General features: G+C 32.1%; 2 protein-coding genes across 4 annotated transcripts in view; one reads left to right on the forward strand and one right to left on the reverse strand.

Annotated features, from left to right (window-relative positions):
• Positions 1-17027, forward strand: part of LOC108762248 (WW domain-binding protein 4) — a 48900-nt gene extending 31873 nt beyond the window's left edge. The window contains exons 1-7 of one of the 3 annotated variants that reach the window (XM_018509167.1): positions 3341-3583; positions 13080-13287; positions 13359-13460; positions 13713-13787; positions 14016-14259; positions 14830-15166; positions 16689-17027. In XM_018509167.1, the coding sequence (XP_018364669.1) occupies positions 3582-3583; positions 13080-13287; positions 13359-13460; positions 13713-13787; positions 14016-14259; positions 14830-15166; positions 16689-16908 (1188 nt within the window). In that variant the 5' untranslated portion in view covers positions 3341-3581 and the 3' untranslated portion in view covers positions 16909-17027. Of the gene's footprint in view, positions 1-3340; positions 3584-13079; positions 13288-13358; positions 13461-13712; positions 13788-14015; positions 14260-14829; positions 15167-16688 lie in introns of those variants that run through there. The other 2 variants (XM_018509166.1, XM_018509168.1) reach the window with 2 other exon arrangements.
• Positions 17028-18443: 1416 nt separating this feature from the next.
• LOC108762245 (facilitated trehalose transporter Tret1) lies at positions 18444-20930 on the reverse strand. The gene is made up of 4 exons (XM_018509159.1): positions 20654-20930; positions 19666-20230; positions 19395-19593; positions 18444-19180 (listed from the first exon to the last, which is right to left on the reverse strand). The coding sequence occupies exons 1-4, from the start codon at positions 20718-20720 to the stop codon at positions 18557-18559; spliced, it is 1455 nt and encodes a 484-aa protein (XP_018364661.1). The 5' UTR covers positions 20721-20930; the 3' UTR covers positions 18444-18556.
• Between the last annotated feature and the right edge of the window lie 107 nt (positions 20931-21037).

The following is a 21037-nucleotide window of genomic DNA, read 5'->3' on the forward strand; positions in this document are numbered from 1 at the left end:
CGGGGTCATGACCTTGACAACATATGTCAAGGTCAAGGTTATTGGGGGGGGCTCCCCTAATCTACACATTTACCATTATCATTATATAAATAATAAGTGAATTTAAGAAAATAGTTATATATTTATTATAATTGCAATTGCATTTACCGAATAAAAATATGTTTTTATTTACCATTTATATCTTGATGTTTTATTATATATGAATGTTTGTGTGTGAAATTGTAATGTACAATACAATTTTTTCATGTTTAAGAGAACTTACATATGGTATTATATTACTAACATAGTAGTAATAATCATAAAAATGGAACTCTTAACTATAATTATTTTACTACACAATGTCATAAATAGTGAACACTTTTCTCTCAGTGTTTCTTTGGCAAATTAGACAGCTGAACATGATGTTATTATGCGGATTTCCTTTACGGACGAACATTTTTAATCTTTCGTCATGACGGTGGCATCTATAAGAAGCCAAGTTTCCCTTCTTTTCCGTGTTATGTTTAATTTATGAAACGCCGCTTGTAAGTTTCTAGAGGTGCTAGCACCCCGCATTAAGGAATAAAATGCTCTTTTATGCATGAGCCTTTATTTTATCTGTGTCATAACGCAATAATTTATCGTTACGTGTTGTAAAAATAAACACTAACATTGGTTTTTGTAAATACTCAAGGAACAAAAGCTCCGAAAAAACCAGCTGCGCTTCTGTAAAATGGTGACACAGCGTACGTTTTGAAAGAATAATAAAAGAAGTACTTTCGTGTTTTATGCGAAGATATTTTATGCATACGGCAGCTTTATGCGTACGACCTATTGCAAGAGGCACGTAGAAGTCAAAGCTGATACAATCTCGACAAATTACAAAAGTTATGAGCAAGATTTCTATATTTTCCTGTGTTAATTTTTATAGAAATATATATTTTTATAACAATAAGAAATAAAATATTATATTTTTAACTTTTTAAAATGTTTATTAACATCAAATTATTTACAGCTTTTTAGGATGCTTATTAGCATCTATATTATTAAATTACTTGGTAATTTAATTTTTATATTATTACCTCCCTTTGGTTTAAGATTGCGTTTATTAAAAATGATTTTAACGCTTAGGTGTAGAACTGGATACATATACAGGATGTCTCACAACTACCGCATTTCCTCTCGAGAACGTATTCTTGAGGTAATTTTGAGACGAAAATCCTAATACGAAAATGTCGAAACTACAATAATTTATGAATTATAAGCTAACTTTAAACGCTTATAAATAAAAAACCATTTTACTTTTATAGTCTTTATTATTATTTTTGGATTCTTTTGAACATTTTTAAACGAAATTCCTAATATAAAACTATGGAGGTTATAACAATAATTTTTGAATTACAAATTATCTTTAACCAATTACTGTAATTCAAAAACTATTTTAGCCTCGACATTTTTGTATTAAGATTTTCATCTCAAAATTACCTCAAGAATACAGTTCTTAAGAGGAAGTATGGTAGTTTGTGAGACACTCTTATAAATTCAAATATTAATTAAGCATTGAGATCTAACTCAGATCGATAAGGCCTTTTCATTTTTTATCATATATTTTGTACATACATCCTATTTATCGAATGATGTGGAAACTTAAATCTTCTTTTAAATTGATCAAGTCACATTTATTATCATGTGAAATAATAATTTACGATTCCTTCATGATACAGTAAATCCGTACGTCTGGAAACTGTATCTCTCGATTCTCTGGGGAATCATAAATTTTCGAGAACCTTGATCACAACGAGTATCCTGAAATCCATGTCTGTCAAGGGGTGAAAAAAATAATAGCATGAAGAGTGATTTCAAAATGTGAACCTGTCAAAAATATCTACGCATACGACAACGTCAAATGCGCGTTAACTAGTTGCCAAAGCAAATAGCAATGGATCGACAGAGAGAGATCCGAGATGCCCAAGCCTACTTCCTATATATCAATTTTTAACGTATCTTTACGAGTGAGTTTTGATCTACTTAGATTCGATTCCGGCGGCATTACTCTGGTAGAAATGTATGCAGTTTTCCTAGACATCTATTCAGTTACTATCTAATATTACTGTATTCTCATTAATTGTGCCAATACTGAGTAGGAAATGGACAAGAACTTGATAGAGTTTTATTCTGTCCATTTCACGAGCAGTTGGCTTGCTTATTAATCAATTTAATATCCATTATTTGTTGTGTTTCTATGCAGTAAATGGATTCAGATTTTACGCAACTTTTGTATGCAGTAACTGCAAGTTACATCCTGATTGGGATCCTAAGTAGTTTTCCTTCTCAGTTACTAGACAGAAGTTGGTGTAACTGTTTAGTAACTGCTCAAAAAATGCATGAAATTTCTACCAGGGTAATTAGCATCAGCTTTGAGTTAATAAAGCAACTTTAATAAATAACTTTTTTATTTTTATGAATGAAAAAAGAAAGCACGTATATACATTATACATACGACTCTTGGCATTTCCGAATTATAACTCTACTCGGGAAATATTTTTAATTAAGATCAAGTTTCAGATTTTATTTTAAGATGCTGTTTGTCAAATTACACGCGATGCGACGGGAGAGTAATATAACTGTTAGGATAGTATTTTACACGATATACGAGCGCGTCTCCTTTCGGATTACATGTCACTCCGTACGAGATAAGATGATGAAATTGTAGTTTTTACTCGCTGAAAATATATATGGAAGTCGATTACGGTGAATAGCGAAATTTATTGAGATTATTCGGGAGAATCGCTTTTTTTGCGATACCAATATCATTTGCATAATCTACCGTGCTATCGTGCTCCGAATTTCTCGGCGATTTTTAGCGAGCATAATTCGCCTTCTGGAGGTATAAGCACGATAGGTAAATTTCACCAAGCCTTATTGAGCATTAAAGCAAGGATCCCTTTTTATACGAAAACTGCCGTAACGTAAAATCGCTAGAGAGAAGCAATTTGTTTTCTTATCGATTGTTTAGAAATAGACATTGTTGATTTGAAAGTAACCGAGCAGTTAACTAATTTCGTTCACTTCTTACATCTCTTATTTATTTCTCAAGACTATTACGGCTCTTTTAAAGAACTAAAATGACAATTTAGACTCTGACAAATAAATCACTGAATTGTAATTGCCTTTTTTTGAGCCAACACAGTATATCAGTGTGTAAAAAATTTTTTTATTGTTTGCAATTGATGCAAACAAATGATAACGTATACCTTTCACATGATACAAACAAATGATAATGCATGTTTCATACATTACGGAGCACAAATTAGAAATGTCCCATGAATTTAACTAAGAGAACGTAAAGATCCTAGATGAAGAAAAGATTTTATAAAAGACTGTTTTCTGAAATGTTACACATAAAACAACAGACTAATGGCTCGATTTTACAAAATGTCACGGCACTTCTTGATCCTCTATTTTTTAATCTATTGTGACTTGTTGCTCCCCTCTCTCCTACGATTTTATATGTATCGGTTGATGTTTGTCGCGAGAACTTTCATTAAATCCACAGCGCGCGAACTGTCGACATCTCCAATTATGTTTCACATAATACTTTTATGTAAGTTTTTGACGAAATAATATTATTTTAATTTATAAATAACAATATAAATAACAACATAAAAAATTCAATGTTTAGTAAATTTGGCAATTTGAGGCATAGATTTAAATGGACGAATTTATGAGGTGACACACGCGAGAACATCACGCTAATGTTTCGTTAAAAAAAAGAATAATTCTCTGACTTGAATGCTTTGCCAGATCTATTATGAAATTGACTGTGTTCACATAATTTTGACTTTTGTATTCTTTTATTCATGCACTGAAGAGAACGAGGGGTGCTGTTCTGTATTTTAACTCAAGAAAATGTATTAAATTTGACTTAAAAATTTAATTTATTATTTACTAAATAAAAGTTGCCACAAAAATGGAAATCAGGAATCAGAGAAAATGAGTCAGAGAAATCAGGAAAATCAGTAAAGAAGAATTTTATAAAATTTTCTGGAAAATATTAAATTAATGGCTTTTAAGAAATTTAATATGCGTACGTCACATATACGCAGTTTTGGAATACTACCAACTTTTACACAATTAAATGAATGTGGTATCAGCAAAATTAGTAAGATTTACATTGCTTTGTTAAATTGTTCTCACTAAAATATTTGATGATTTCCAAATCAGAATGGAAATACAAAAAATTTCAAAATATGATTAAAAGGAAAATCATGGAGTTTCGTCTGTAAATCAGAAAAAAGTTATAAAAGTTTAGTATGTGAACTTTATAACAACGTAAATGAATAATAATATGAACGATGTTTTATTTGAAAACTAACCACAGAAATGGATTGATTTACATTTTGACACACATGGAAGTTAAAAATAACAAAATATTACTGAGCTCAAGGGATTGGATTACTATTGCTCCTTTGATATCTACCAGTATACAAGATAATGATAATGACAAGCTTTCGCGAAATTTGAAACGTTTATTTAGACGAAAATAAACCGCGAGCTCTGTGCTTGATGTTAGTAATTTTTATTAACAGATTTTTTTTGCGTTTGGTGATATAAAGTGTGATCGATTTATATTAGGAAGAAAAAGTATCCGAGCTATACTTCGTCGATACGTTTGTAACGAAGAACGCATCGTATTAAAATAGCCATCGAGTCGTGCACAATGTGCATCGCAGCAGCGGAATCAAGGGCACGATCTCGGCATTGTCGGCACGCGTTGGCGATGTACGAGGACGAGCAAACATGTCAGAATAACGTCGGATATAAAATCATTGTTTTCGTCTGATAAACGACTCAGTGTCTCGTCCAAATTGTTGTTTGCCGGCACGAAAGCGTCACAATATAATCGCCAATAAATTCAGTTTAGCACAAGAAAGCCGTGATTTTATTTAGAGATCGTTTTATCTTTATGCAACAATGTTGTCAGTCGAACGCACAATATTGCCTGTAATATCAAAGAAAAATAACGAGAAATTTACTAAATTTATTACATACTTATTTCTAATGTATTCTTCTAACGTTTTTCTAAATCGCTAGATAAAGAAAATGTGATAAAAATAATTTTATCAATGTAATGGCTTTGTAAGAAACATATTTTTGCTCCTCGTATTTCGAAAACGTGGGAATTATAGAGGATAATATCATTTATCTATATATTATACAATATACAGGGTGTTAGTTAAGTATGTTCCCAAACTCAACAGAGCGATTTATCTTTGGTTTATTTCAAGTAAAAAAGTCCATAAACATGTGTCCTAAACGACTTAGTTTCCGAAATACAGGATAGGTCGAGCAGGAACTCAACCTTGGCCTCCTAGATCACCAGACTTAAATCCTTTGGATTATTTCCTTTGGGGGCATCTGAAATCATTGATTTATGCCACCCCAATTGAGAATGAGAATGATTTGAGGAATCGAATAGTTGCTTCATGCGAGGCAATACGTAACACACCTGGTATCTTTGAGCGTGTACGTCAATCTTTGAGAAGAAGGCTCGATGGATATATCATGGCGCAAGATGGACATTTTCAACAATTCATCTAATTGTTTTATTTCGTCAGAAGAACTGAAGCCTGCTTTTGTTTTTCTATTTTTGACTAGTTTTTGACTAGTTCAAGTTGTATTTCTTTCAAACAAACAGATTATTACTACAGGTTTAAATTTTTTTATTTCGGAAACTAAGCAATTTAGGACATATGGTATATGGACTTTTTTACTTGAAATAAACCAAAGAATTGCTCTGTTGAGTTTGGGAACATACTTAACTAACACCCTGTATAATATCATTTATCTATAATACATATATTTATCTATATTAATCTATAAAAAACAATATCCAGAAACTTACTAAATTTGTTTTTCATATTATTGATATAACATTTTTCCAATGTTCTTTTAAATTGTTAGATAAAGGAAATGTAAGGAAGAAAATTTTATTATAATGACTTTATGAGAAACAAATATTTGCTCCTTGTATTTCGAAAATGTGAGAGGGAATTAGAGAATGATATCATTTATCTATAAAAAAAATAATTATATTTATTTCTCATACCATATTTAATTAATGTAACATTTTTCCAATGTTCTTTTAAATTGTTGGATAAAGAAAATGTAACGAAGAAAATTTTGCCAATGTAATGACTTTATGAGAAACAAATATTTCCTCCTTATATTTCGAAAATGTGGGAGGGAATTAGAGGATGACGGTGCATGTTAATGCGACGAGCTAGTGTACGGTCGCAATTTCGCTGCGGTACAAACAAGAAAGGGCGGACGCAAATGCGAACGCGTCACATTAAGATGATGAACCGTAACGACGGCTTGTACGTATGCACTCGGTAGCGTCTGCCAAGCGAGAGAGACGACGATTAGATGAGCGGGATGAGGGCCAGAGGCACGTTGGTAAATTCTCCATTGTCGCATTTGGCTGTCGCGGATAATAACACGACGCAATTCTTCGAAGGGATTCGAAATCGCATCGAGAATCGCGCCCAACTATCCAAAGATCCCCCTCTATTAATAGCTCGTATTAATAGTGACGATCGCTCTATAGATAGCGGAGAAGTAAGATGCCTCGGTGGTCCCCACAAGCTTACGAACGCGCATCATTAACGTAGCTTGCGACCACAAATATATCGTGCCGCGATAAAAAGGCCGAAGCACAGACCTTTGCATAATGCATAATGCATAAAGCGTAAAAAATCAACCAATCAGCGTCTTTAATTTATTTTATGGAAAGGAAGAAAATAAAGGACTTCAATTGGTTCATTTTCTTATACATTATACGTCATGCGTTATGCAAAACTGTGCTCCCGCCTATGACGAGATCACGGCGATAGCGATCTTGTTCGCTGCAACGCTGAATTTGACGCGGATAATTTAACCGGGATATTGTCGCGGTCCGTTCGTCCTTCAGAGGTGCGTTTAGGAATTCAGGGTATACCATTTTATTCTTGTTGCTCACCGAATGTTAAATAAGGATAAAATGATACCTATACTTAAATCTATATATATAGTGTCAAATTTAACCTAATTTGAATTGTTTTAAACTGTTTAACTCCATTGTTTTTTAGTATAAAATAAATAAAAGTAACTATATATAATATATCGAGTAGTGGTGACTTAAATTAAGTTAAATTTAACACTATAGATTTAACAATGTATAGGTACGGTGACCATATCCTTTATTTCAGATAGCTATCCTTTAGATTTAGTTTTCCAAAACTCAATTTTGTCTTTAATTTTAGTAATATTACGGGAATATCTTTTTTAATTGGCATTCCAATGTCTAATGTACTAATATTCGAATTTTTCGTAAACTACCGACAAATTTAGTTTTATGCAAAGAAAATATTAGCCCAAATAACCCAACAAAATCATAATAATATCAAAATGACATGAAAATGATCGTGATTGAAAGTGATTTTTAATAATCAAATGTGCAACTATTTTGACGTAATTTTAATGTTATGATGACTTGTGCTTTATTTGGGAATTAAGATATACTGCGTAAGTAACTCGCAGAAATTAATGCGTAGACTTTTGATAGTCACGAATTAGTTCAAACCTTTATTTGGGAATAAAATTCTAAGATTTTCAGGTTTATCCTTTATTTTTTCTAAGAAAATATGATCACAGTATCTAATAGATGCACCCGGGTGAAGTTTCTGAACGCAGCTCAGCAATCACGCTAATAAGATCACGTCTTCGTTTCGTGAAAATTACAATTGGATACTGTCGTGGGTGGATTCTCTCGCGAATGGAACTGGGCTTCTCTGAAATGTCAAGATTAACGCGCGCTTCTCGAGTCGCGTCTATGAGAATAATCTTTTGAACTGTAAGACGCAATATCAATAAGCTTACATTTGCTACACGAGAAGATCAATAAATTCCAACCGCATTTTGACAATCGTTGATTTATATCAGCTGGACGCAGTCGCGAAAACCTGTTGCTGCAACAACGGTATGTACGCGGCCACATCCGCATTTTCTGTACGCGCGCAACAACAGATTTATGGTGACACAGGTTCGACAATTTGCGTGTACATTAGCCTTTGGTATGCAAAGGCAACGGTGCATGACAGGAATGACGGAGGATCGCCAAAGGAGGAGGGATATTTCCATTTTGGAACTCGGCCAATGGCCGTGTGCTTTGAAATCTTATGTATTGATCTTGCTTAATCTCGTTCACATGCTCTACCTACCCCAAATTGCCCTAATTCATCTACGGCGATTACTTCCCGCGATGCTGCGCCAGGCGTTCGGAATCGCTCGTTAAGAACACCGGTATATTTGTAATTAAATTTTCGAATATCATAAAACTAACAGTCGTCAAGATCGTGTAATAATATATAAATGCATTATTTAAAATAAAATTAAAAGGTTATTTCGAGTCTGAAATTAAGATGAATATATATATTTATATAACTTTGGAAGATATAATCATACTGTAATTTGAAAAAAAGAACATTTTAAATCTTGAAAATTCTGCGTTTTCTTTAACTTTTCAAGTACATATTGTATATAATTGAACTTCAACTTTGAAATCGTGTGCACAGAGTTGATAAGAAATCATTTTCATCTTTCCTCTAAACAATCTAAAAGCTTGACATCTTGCTTTTAAAACGGTTTTTTAATCAATCGAATTGCAATTTTTTCTTCACGTCATCACGATTTGAAAGAATCACGATGCATTTTTAATTATTTCTATTACCAGAATTTTTATTACTTTTGCCGCTGATTTTTTACAAAAAAATTCTTTTTTATTAAAATATAATGTAATTATAAATATGTTTTTATTTAATTTAATCATGGTTTAATGAAAATAATGTATAAATATATTATACACACTGATATATAGGTTTTTTTTAAAATGGCAATAACTTTGTGCAATCATACAAAAATTGTGCAAGTACATTTTGTTTCGGAGAGATTATTGAATACGTGATTTAAATTCGACTTTCGTTAACACTAGGACCACAGGTTTAAATTAACGCAATCGCGATTCAAGGTAAATTTATAATTTTTTATGAGTGAAGGTTCTCACTATAAAAGTAAAATTATTTCTAATTAATGATGATTATTAAGGAAAAGTCACAAAAATCTAACGCTCCACGTGCAAATCCAAATTAACTCGGAAAAAAGAATTATCAAATGAATCAAGCATGGCACAACCGCAGTTCTAGTGTTAATCCAAGAACAATAATATGTGATGAAACATTGTAATCTGTTTATACCTCAGGGATTAATCCAGTCTTGAGATTCCCACAATATTTCAATGAATATTCATTGAGCCGTTCCAGATGATAGTCTAGTTGTTCGTCCCGTAAGTGCTGCATATATCGAAGTTCATCACAGCTTAACACGATCCGTATCTACACTGTTAAAAATGTCATGAAATTTAATGTACTTTTAAGTTACATAAATTAAATTTTACGATTACATTAAATTTTATGTAGATTTGTATAATCTAAATTTTATGTATCTAACTGAAAAGTACATTTGTGTATATGTACATGAAATTTAGTGCACATTTCATAAAATTTTACGAAGTTTAGTACATTTTTTATTAAATTTTATGTAGATTTGTATAAAATTTAATAAAAAATGTACTAAACTTCGTAAAATTTTATGAAACGTGCACTAAATTTCATGTACATATACACAAATATACTTTTCAGTTACAGATACATAAAATTTAATGTAGTCGTAAAATTTAATTTAATTTATGTAACTTAAAAATACATTAAATTTCATGACATTTCTAACAATGTACATGTATAGAAAAATATTATCAGACTTATTAATATAATGATTGTATTTTAGGATATATTTAAGGAAAGAATTGATATAAAGAATTTTTTTAATTATCATCGTTCTTAAAGATTTTGATAATTAAAGGAATTCTATTGCTATTAGTTTTTATCAGATTACAAAAGATTTGTTATTTTTTATCAAATAAAATTGTCAACAAATCGAAGGGAAATTTCTGTCGAGGACTTTAATGTCTTCATCTAGAAAAAATTTTCTATTTTTTTTCAAAGAACCTCGTGGTTTCCTAATTTTAATGCAAAGTACATTGGAAAAACGACAAACCTTTTGCATCGACATAATAAAATGCATAAAACTTTATTATTTCTCGAACATAAAAACAGAAGAGAACTTTTTCAAAAGAAATTTTTTTCAAAGAACGCCACCGTTACAAAGTCTTTCTAACTTTGATGCTGTTTTCATTACTGTTACGCTTTGTCACAGTTGAATTGAATCCTGCATAAAATACCAGTTACGAGATGTTGATAAAATGTTAATAGAGTGCAGCGAGAGTACCTGTAATAGAAACGGGCGCCACTGTGTGAGATACGTTTATTGTCAAAGCGAATTTCTGCGACAAGACAGTTCGGTACAGCAACAGGTTGAAACTTTGTTCGTGGCTTCGTTGGAGGTAACTCGACAAAAAGAAACAATCAAGGTGAATTGATCCATCTTAGCAGAAGATTACTCATTGGCATTAATTAACAAAATCAGAAAATTTTTATTGTTCAACACTACTTCTCTTCTTGACGTGAAATATGATACTAAATATTTACAAATATTTGCGATTTATAGATTCATCTTTGAATTTTTGTTTAATCTTAACGATTAATTGTATTTAAAGAGAAAATGCAATTAAATTGTAGTTTTGAGTTTTTCATTGGCTAACATCGATTAATCATTATCATTATTAATCGATATCAATTATTTTAGAAATATAGAAAGGCTTAGGATATAATTTCCGCTAAAATCATATTTCTATGTTTACTCAGTATAAACTATAATATAAATTAACATTTTTCACCTCTACTCTCACGAATTCGCAGTCTGGTAAAAATCAACTGACTGTTAGTTTAATATCAGTTTAATATCTTATAACTCATTCGTATTAAGGTCTAAACATAATGCGAAGCATAGCAATAGCATAGCGATAGGAATAATATAGAAATAAGAGATATATATAAACTATATTACCTCCCGTTGCACAATGCGGCGAAAGAAATAAAGACCAACCAATCAGATCGCGCACATATTGTAGTATGCTCTTCTGCTTCAGTAGACGTAACCTAAAAACGTTAAGTCACATTATTACAGGACAAAAATTGCCTTCAATTAAATATTTTTTAAAGAGATCGATTTTTTTACAAGATCGATCTCTTGTAAAATTATCTCTTGTTATGTAATTCTATGCAATTCTCATTGTTATATAACTATGTACGACTTGTAAGTCTCTTTTACATTAAATTTAAAATTTATTTGATCAAATATTAGGTACATATTTTTATAATTTTATAATTTGATTGAAAATTTTTTGAGTTTTTTACTTATTTGACCGTAGATTTATAATTCTAAATTATTAAATAATTTTTATTAATTTAACTATAAATCTTTACTATAACATTATTAAAGTTCTTTAATTGATTATTTTTTATAAATTTGACTGTAGATTATTGACTTGATATTGTTTAAGATATTTATTTTATAATTTGTTACTCTTACTTTGACAAAACTGCACATTCTCGCTGATAACGACGAATTGTTTTCCCTTATTATGAGAATATTTGTGATCAAAATTCATTATGAAGAAATACATAGAGAAGCGTCTTAACATTATCTATGTGAAGAATATTTTCTAATCATATATGTAATTTGAAATTAATTAAATACACTATTTATACTCCGATTTTTATGCAACTGATAAAGACTCTGTGAGTACGAAACGTCTTGCGACCATTGTTCTCGTATACATTTTGTAATTTAATTATACACCATCTTAATTCGTTTTTATTAAAAATCTCGTATTTGCTCGTTTATTCGTTTTCCCTTATTGTGTAAATCATTTTGTGTGTGGTTTAAGCTATTCATATAATTTTCAATAAAACATCCTTTGAAAGATGTAAATTGAAGTCTACATAATTATTCGTCACCATTCGGTTGATTGAATAGAGACGAATTGTCATGATTAAATTAATTTCTATCTAAAAATATTCGCGCTTGTATACCTTGGCAAAATCAGCAAGCCGATGTCCCGACTTGAATTCTTCCTCTGGTAATAATTAGACACGGTTCCGCTTCTAATTGGCAACTCCTAATTAGAGCTTCGTCTTCCCAAGAATGTGTTCGATGTACGTTCTATTATAAAATTTTCAACCGGAATTAATTATCTGCACATCGAATGTGATGTAAATGTTAGTAGCGTCAAAAATTTACCTAAAAATATAAAACAGTTACGTTATTCTTTTTATTATACATAAAATAAAAGTTAGTATCCAAATAAGTACTTTGAACTGATGATCCTGGAGAGACAATTTTATCCAAATTTTATCGCATTTCGTTCTTGTTTATTTTATTTCCATTGTTCAATTTAAATCACGGAAAGATAAGATGAGATGCAAAACTCAAAGCATGCACACGTTTTTTCTTTATTTTCCATCTGTCGCAATACTTGAGAATATGTCGAGTTTCCATTAAGCTCTCTAGGAATCCTTTAGTCGCAACTGGGACGTGATGCGGAGGTCGAATGATGCTCAAGGCTGCGTAGGTCGGAGACTAATTACCAACTAATTTGTTCTCATCCCAAAAGGGAGAAAACATTTCTCCTAGACCACACGGGCAACATCGTCCACATTTTCTCCAATAATTGCTCCGGGAAGACAGCCCAAACCACAATTGAATGAATTATTCACTCTGTCGATCGATAGCGTCGAGAATAGAACTTTTTCGACTATTCTGACTCGCGTGCATTTTAGTTTGGGATTTATAAAAATACACATCTTACACAACGAGATTATATAATAAGACACTTTAGGTATCTGGAACTTTGTAGGGGAAGCTGAAATTTAAGAACGTTGTTTGCTGTACAAATTTAGCACTAGAGAGGGAATACTGATGTATATATATTTATAATATATTTAAATTCACTCGTAACTCGACAAATTTTGCCGATGTGTTGATCCCGTACAATGTCGTAGATATTTATATGGTGTCACTCTAGCTGTGATAACGGATTGCAGGGCGGATTATTGGAAGTCCCAAGGACGCAAGTTCTGCGACTTCTGCAAGTGCTGGATCGCCGATAATAAACCGAGTATCGACTTCCATGAGGGCGGCAAGAAGCACAAGGAAAATGTCAGTAAGCGGCTCAAGGAGATCCACAAGAATAGCGCCAAACAGGCAAAACAGAATAAAAAATTTGAGGATGACCTCAAGAAAATGGAAAATGTATGATTACACAGATGTTGATTAAGACATGAAAATACTGATGATAAGTAATCATTCTTTTTTTGTACTAGGCGGCTATGGCTGCGTACTTGAAGGATGTTGAGAATAACACGCGAGATATGACTGCTCAGAGAATCATTAAAGAGAAATTGGATAGGATAGAAACAAAAGAAGTGAGTTACACTTATCTAAAATTAATCTCTTAATTTTAGATATTATTGCCAAGAAAAATAATAATATTAGATATAATACTTTTAAAGATTGCGCAAAAAGGAATAATTATATTTTTTTCCTACGTTAAAATAACGAAATTTAGAAAAAATATATACTTAATCATTCTTTTTTTCCGTAAAAAAAATAATCATTTCTCTATTATACATATTTTTAATTCAGTGTTTAGTGTGATGTAATATGTGTATTTCTAGACGCCTCAAAATTGCAACCGTATACCGTCAGCCGCTCCAGAAACGGTTCCAAGATTCAAAAGCAATAGTGAACAGGTGCATAAATTCAAATAGATCTTTTTAATTATTTAATGATCGAAACATAATTAAAACATGATTAAACAAAACAAGTATTCACCATATTTATCTATAAGATTTGGAGTAAAAATCGGATTACTTGCGGCACCTTTGATTATACATACGTCTATTATTTTCTAAAAAAAAAAAAAAACTAGAACGTGGTTCATCAATGCGAAGTGAACTTTCCAACTGAAACTTTTCCAGTTCTTGCCAAAAGTGGATCCTTGTGACCCGGTAACTTTATCAAAAGGCGCGCCGTCGTTTCCACGAGTCCAGCAGCAGCACAGTGGCGAGAACAGGACTCCGGGGAAGAGTAAATCGGGTAAGGCGAAGGGAAAGGGGAAGAAGACCCAGGAGGATGATCGTTCGACCGCACCCGTCAGAAAACTGTGGTATGAGGCCCGCAGTCCCGAAGGATACACTTACTATTGGCACATTGAAACGAACGGTGGGTGTACCTTCGTCGATTTTTTTTATTTTTTTGCACGTCTACCTTTTGGATATCTTTTTTCGTCAGACAGTAACTATAATATGTTAGCATTTCATTTTTCTTGCAGACGTTTTAACAGCAATTCTTATATCTGTTTCTTAAATAATATAATTTTCACATTTGTATGTTTTTAAATTTATTATTTATAATTTACATAACTATATTTTTGTCTTTGTCAAAAACTATGTCTCTCAAATAGCATTTAAAATGTAAGATTTTGAAATTTCTGTTATGTTGATGAAATTATAATCATGGGAGACGCTATTAATACTATTTGTATCATTCTATCTTTATCGTCTATTAGACGTGAAACAAGAATATAACAAAATAACGTTGATAGCGTGCTCCTCGAACGCAACTTAGGCTGCGTTGTTCCTTTTATACCTTTTATTAACATGATATTGAATTTGTAAGTTTAATAAGCTTTGCTTTGTTTTTTTTTCTTAAAATTAAGTATATTATGAATCGTAAATAAATTTCATGCGAGGTACCTGTTATCGAGCATTCCATATATTTTATATACATTAGAATCGGTTTGGGAGCCTCCGGAAGAGGGCTACATGACTTTCACGGAGCAAGAAGAAGAGGCGAAAGAGGAGGTGATCCAGAGAGAACTCATGGAACAATTGGATAAGGAGGAAGCGGACAAGAAGGCAGATATTCTCGAGGAACAACGGGCCAATGTCGAGAGAGAGAAGATGAAAGAGTTCAGGAAACAATCAGTTGAAAACGATGATGTTCAAGATGCTGAGGAAAACGTGGAAATAAAGAAGAGGGCGGTTGAAGAAGAACGACCTTACAGGCGAGACTACAGTGTACCTGAGAGACCGCAACCTTACGGATCCTGGCAAGTCGTAGAGACAACGTAAATATTTTATACTATTCCACTATACTATTTTGATTGCCAAAATGGATTAAGATATTTTTCACGAAAATTTGTTGCGGCAACAAGTCTTTACTCTTAGTATTAATTCTCGAGTAAAGACGATGCGTAAGTTTTCACGGTTTATGAATAAAAACTGCTAGAAATTGAGCTATATTAATGTACAATTATTTAGTAGTACAATATTATTGTATGTACACGGAGAGAATTTTTTCTTAGAATTTACCCTGAAAATATGACAATCGTGGGACAACATTGTATTTCCAAGAATTTTAATATAAATCTCTCTCATTCATTAATAAAACCACAATAAAGTATAAAATAAGTTTGATCAATTTTACTGAAGTGCATGGTAAAAATCTTTAAAATATTGTATTGTACCACAATCACCATATTTTCAGGGTAAATTTTAAAAGAAAATTCTCTCCGTGTATACATATATATGCATAACTTTATTATACACAAATACACCTCTACTAAGCTGGTCCCCCATAAAAAAATATATATACAGTACACGTATACAAAAAATAAGTACACAGGAATTTTAGTGCTAATTTAGTGCTAATTTAGTGCTCCAAAATAGAGCCAAAAAATTCAAATATAGCGTTATTTCAATTATAGCAACATGTATTAAGCACTACACCGTCCTATACGACACCTACATTAAGAGAGCTCATGATACATTTATCTTTAAAAGTATTCACATCTAGAATGATATAGATTTTATGTATATTCGAAAGATAAAATTCGAATTTGTTACTAATCGTAAATAAATAAAAATAAATAAATAAATTCAGATATGTATATATTTTGATACTACTATGTCTAAGGATTATTTTAATGCCAAAAAATCATGCGAGCACCAAATTTTTTAACAAGTAATTAATGGAACTTAGTACTCGGTGTCATTAATCGGAATGAATTTATTATATTTATTTATTTATTTTTATTTATTTACGATTAGTAACAAATTTGAATCTTATCCTTCGAATGTACATAAAATCTATTATTTTAGATGTGAATACTTTTAAAGATAAGTGTATCACGAGCTCTCTTAATGTAGGTGTCGTATAGGACGGTGTAGGGCTTAATACATGTTGCTATAATTGAAATAACGCTATATTTGAATTTTTTTGGCTCTATTTTGGAGCACTAAATTAGCACTAAAATTCCTGTGTACTTATTTTTTGTATACGTGGATTGTATATATTTTTTTTATGGGGGGGGGGGCCAGCTTGCCATTAAGCTGGACCCTCCATTTTTTTACTGCTAAACGGTTCGAGCACTAAAATTCGGAATTGGGTACTAAATTAGCACCTAAATAGCACTAAATTTTTGACCAATTCCGAACTTGATTTTCGATGGTGGGAGATCCATCTAGAGGTCACAAATACACTGTTTTATTGTATTCTAGTAGAATCAAATCACTTGTGTAGATTAATTAATTTTCTAAATTATTTTTTATACAGCCTCAAGATAAATGCAAAAACGTTTAATATTTTAGCAAGAAGAAACCAGTGGATCTTCAATTGCCAAAACAACAGAAACAAATACAGCTGCCCACATTTACAAAGATAGAGCCACCGCCATTACAGAGGACTTTTAAAGAAAAAACTGTTATACAAATTAATACAGGTAACAGTGACGATGAAGAAACAGCCACTACTTTTAAAAAAAGAAAAATCGGTAAGAAGAACGTGCGCAAAAGAACCACTGATGATTGATAATATTTATTTGTGGAAAGTAATATAATCTTCTGTCCTTTAGTTTATGAGAGTGAAACTGGCAGCGAGACTTAGCAGCTAGAACGCGGCAACCAGGGGCGAATAGGGTGTCGGGGGTACGGAGATTAAAAATTAATAAAATGCACTAAAAATGTACTCCAAACAAATCATACATTTCCGATGACGTAAAATTGTTTATAAACGTTTATAAACGTTTATAAAATTGTTTATAAACGTTTCATAACTCTTTTATTAACGATAAGAAACGTTCCCTTGATTATTATTATAAATTTTGCATATTTGGACTTATTTTACGTTATCGGAAATGTATGATTTGCTTGGAGTACATTTTTAGTGCATTTTATTAATTTTTAATCACGGTGGCCCCGGCACCCTATTCGCCTCTGGCTGCCGCGTTCTGGCTGCTAACTCTCGCTGCCAGTTTCACTTTTATCTTTAGTTTATGTCTAAGGGATTTTTTAAATACGCATAGAAAATTAAATATTATCAAATTAATGTAGTAATTAAATTAGTAACATTTATAAGGCATTCGTTTGCATTTATATATAATTTTAGAATCTTTATTTATACATATTTTATTACAGAAAAATGTAAATGAGAAATGCATACTTTGTAATCTATTTAAATATAAATGTATATTTGTGCATATACACATTCATATAATTTTAATTGTAAATAAAATATTTTATTCCATTTTACATAAAAATTTTGATCCTATCATAACTAATATTAATTAAATAAATTTTATTAATATAATTAATGCTATTTAATGTACAATAAATGCATTTTCAGCATCACTTAAATTAAGTAATTGTAGAATTATGTACGTACATATTTTTTATATAATATCTGTTTATTTTTAATAACAGTTCTATTCTATTAAAACCGGTCAATCAACATTCATATACAACCTTTTTATATTTTTATTTGAATCTTATCGTAATTTCTTCGTTAACGTCAATTCTACTATATTTGTCGTGTCATATATGTGTATCATGTATCAATATTTTTCACAGCATTTGTAAAACACATTTGCAAGATAAGATATGATATTATGAGATTATGTTATATACAATGCAAACTTAAACAGTTTTGATGAATTTTATGTTAGTAAAAAATAAAATGTCAGGAGAAGCAGTGAATCGGTTAATTAAAAGTAAATAACGCGAGACTCCCTTTAATTTAACGAAGCGACTTACATATTTACTCAATTCTTTTTTGCAATACATGTTATATTAATAAAGTATAATCAGTCTGGCTTTGACCAGAGGTCATTTATTCATTACTTAAAATTTGGAATATTTGCTCATGTATATTACATGTTCAAGAGTTGTACAAAGAATAAGCTAGACAACTTTCATAATGAACACATATAAAATACTTGAGCAAATATTCCAAATTTTAAGTAACGAACAAATTTGGAAATACGAAATGGAATGTAAGAACTAAACAACTAAAATTATTACGAGTACTACACATTATTAGTAAAAGAAATAAAATTTTGAGAACTGACAACACGTAAACTTATGTACACAAGTATGTACGACATTAAATTATGGAGATATTTTACAAATTTCTTCGCTACAGTGTTATTAGTTTTCAGATCCCTTGAATGTAGATAACATTTTCACACATGCGCCGCGTGAACTGAATCTGATCCAATAATATGCTTAATATCGTTCTTATTTGTACATCGCACGCCATTAAGTTCATCCACAATATCTTCGCGTAACCGTCCTTTAGTCTCTGGTAGTAATATGAAGCAGAACAGAAAATTGCATACACAGAAAGTAGCGAGGAGAAAGAAGCAACCATGCAAACCTAACAAAGCAATAAGGTCGGTGAAACTTTTCGTCATGATGAATGCAGATGCCCAACTTACAGAGATACTTATGGCCGAGGCCAGGCTGGTTACGTCACGGCTGAATATCTCAGACATCACCACGACGGGTCCGTTTCCCATTCCCAAAGAAAATAATATCATGTAGGCAGACAATGCTACCACCGGTATCCAAGAATAAGCGGACACTTCATATTGCAAGTTCTGAAGATAATAAAATGCACCTATCGTACAATGACACACGCACATTCCCACACATGATAGAAGAATCAAGGGCCGTCTGCCAGCACGCTCCACTAATAATGTCGCTAACCACGCTCCAAAGAGCTGTATAGCCGCTACAATGATAGATGACATATTCGGTGATAACGAACTGCCGGACATTTTGAAAATCATTTCCGTGTTACTGACCTAGATGGAAAAATCGAAAATTCAGTTCAGTCATTTTGCAAAAATAAAGTTTTAAAAAAAATGAAATAGAAGTCTCGTAGAAGTTTTGTCAATATGTTGGATGTACTGTTCAACTTATACATTTTAGAAAGAAAGCGAACTTGAAGGATTTGTAAGCATTAATAGTGTTGCATTAAATGCCTGAGTTCATGAGCTATCTATCACTGATAATTACCATCGCAAAAATGCCACAAAGTTGTTGACCGATGAACAGGCCCACGACAATTATGAGCCCTTTAATTGTTGCTTTGTCTCTAACCAAATCTGAAAACTTGGCAGACTTTACGGTTGCGGTCTCCTTGATTTGCAACTGTATATGCGACAACGTACGTTCTGCTTCCAGACTGTTTCCAGCTTTCAACCACTTCAAGGCTCTGGAACAATAAATTGCAACGTATCTTCGCTTTTAAGGAGAATATTTGTTTGTTTCAATTTTTTTTTTTTACCTAATCGCCTCGTGCGTACGATTTCGACGCACCAGGTATAACGGCGACTCCGGCATGAAAACGAAAGTGATGAGATACAAAAGAATTAACGCTATGACAACCACGGGCAAGGTACGAAAGGACATTACGCCACCTAAGATGTAAGCCACTAGTATCCCGGCATTCACGGAAAGTATCAGGATACTTGCCAACATGCCACGGATACTGTCGCACGAAATTTCTGACACGTAGTTTGGTATGACGAAGAACGTGACAGCGCCACTGATGCCACTCAGAGCCCTTGACACATAGATGTATATGTGCTCGGTAGCAAACGTGATCAACAGCCAGGCAATAATTATTGGCATCACTAATATGTAGCCCAATCTCTTCCGACTAAACTTGTCTGGTATCACCGACGTTAGCATAGCCGTGATAGTACCACTTAAGCACAAAGTGCCAGTCAACCAGGATATGCCGTCATCTGTCATGGGGTCTCCCACGGGCGACGAAAGACTTTGTAACAGTTGCGCTGACGGTGACGGCCATCCTATCACGATTCCGTAAGATAACGCCAACTGATTTACTGCAAGTACATATCACGGAATAAATAAGACTTTCGACGATTCAATAAAAACTAATCGTAATAGACATATTTTTTCCTAATGTATTCTTTAATACATTATAATCTGTATTAAATGTTATTTTGTAAGTATCATTGATATAATGCCGATAAGAAGAATTTAATTCTTAGAGTAATTTAATTTCTTAGAATAATCACACTTGCATCACTGTCTAAATATCAATTGCTTAAAAATATTGATCTTTTTTATTTTCATATGTTCTGTTTATAATTCTTCTATTTTTAAGGGCTATCATATCCATCAATGGAGAACTATTACTAAAGGAAGTTCCTCTCCTTCGATTGAAGTCATCGCATGCGTCGTATATCTCTTCTGCTCCTTGAGGAAGAGTCGAGAAAAGAAGTTCTTTCTTCTTTCCAACTTACTGATTATCGTGGCAAGGAACTGTCGCAACTTCCCTGACTCCTTCAATGGATTTTCGCACTTCTCCATTGCACGTTTTTTCAAACAAGAATGCCCGCACTAATAATTCCGTAATTATTTGTCGGCTTTGAGCCAAGGGTCGACTAGGAATAAATTTGTGGAGTACCAATGCATTAGTATAAACAGAATGCTTGTTTTACACTCGACGAGCGTAATTCAATATGCTGTATATGAACTGTAATTCGGTTTATAACGATCACTATTTACGAATAAATTCTTGTCAAGAAGGGGTATTCTTATCTAGATGTCATTCGTTAATGAAAACATGAAAACGTGAATAATAGGCACATATGGTATTCTGTATACACAGCAAATATTCTGCTTAT

This window comes from Trachymyrmex cornetzi, unplaced genomic scaffold, assembly GCF_001594075.2.
Source record: "Trachymyrmex cornetzi isolate Tcor2-1 unplaced genomic scaffold, Tcor1.1 scaffold283, whole genome shotgun sequence".
Lineage (NCBI taxonomy): Eukaryota > Metazoa > Arthropoda > Insecta > Hymenoptera > Formicidae > Trachymyrmex > Trachymyrmex cornetzi.

Excerpts from the sequence above, each read along its gene's own strand:
- LOC108762245 (XM_018509159.1), bottom strand. The coding sequence starts at position 20,720 with ATGGAGAAGTGCGAAAATCCATTGAAGGAGTCAGGGAAGTTGCGACAG. Across the intron at positions 20,231-20,653 it reads GTTCCTTGCCACGATAATCA|TAAATCAGTTGGCGTTATCT; the intron begins GTAAGTTGGAAA and ends ATGTACTTGCAG. Across the intron at positions 19,181-19,394 it reads TTTGTGGCATTTTTGCGATG|GTCAGTAACACGGAAATGAT; the intron begins GTAATTATCAGT and ends TTTTCCATCTAG.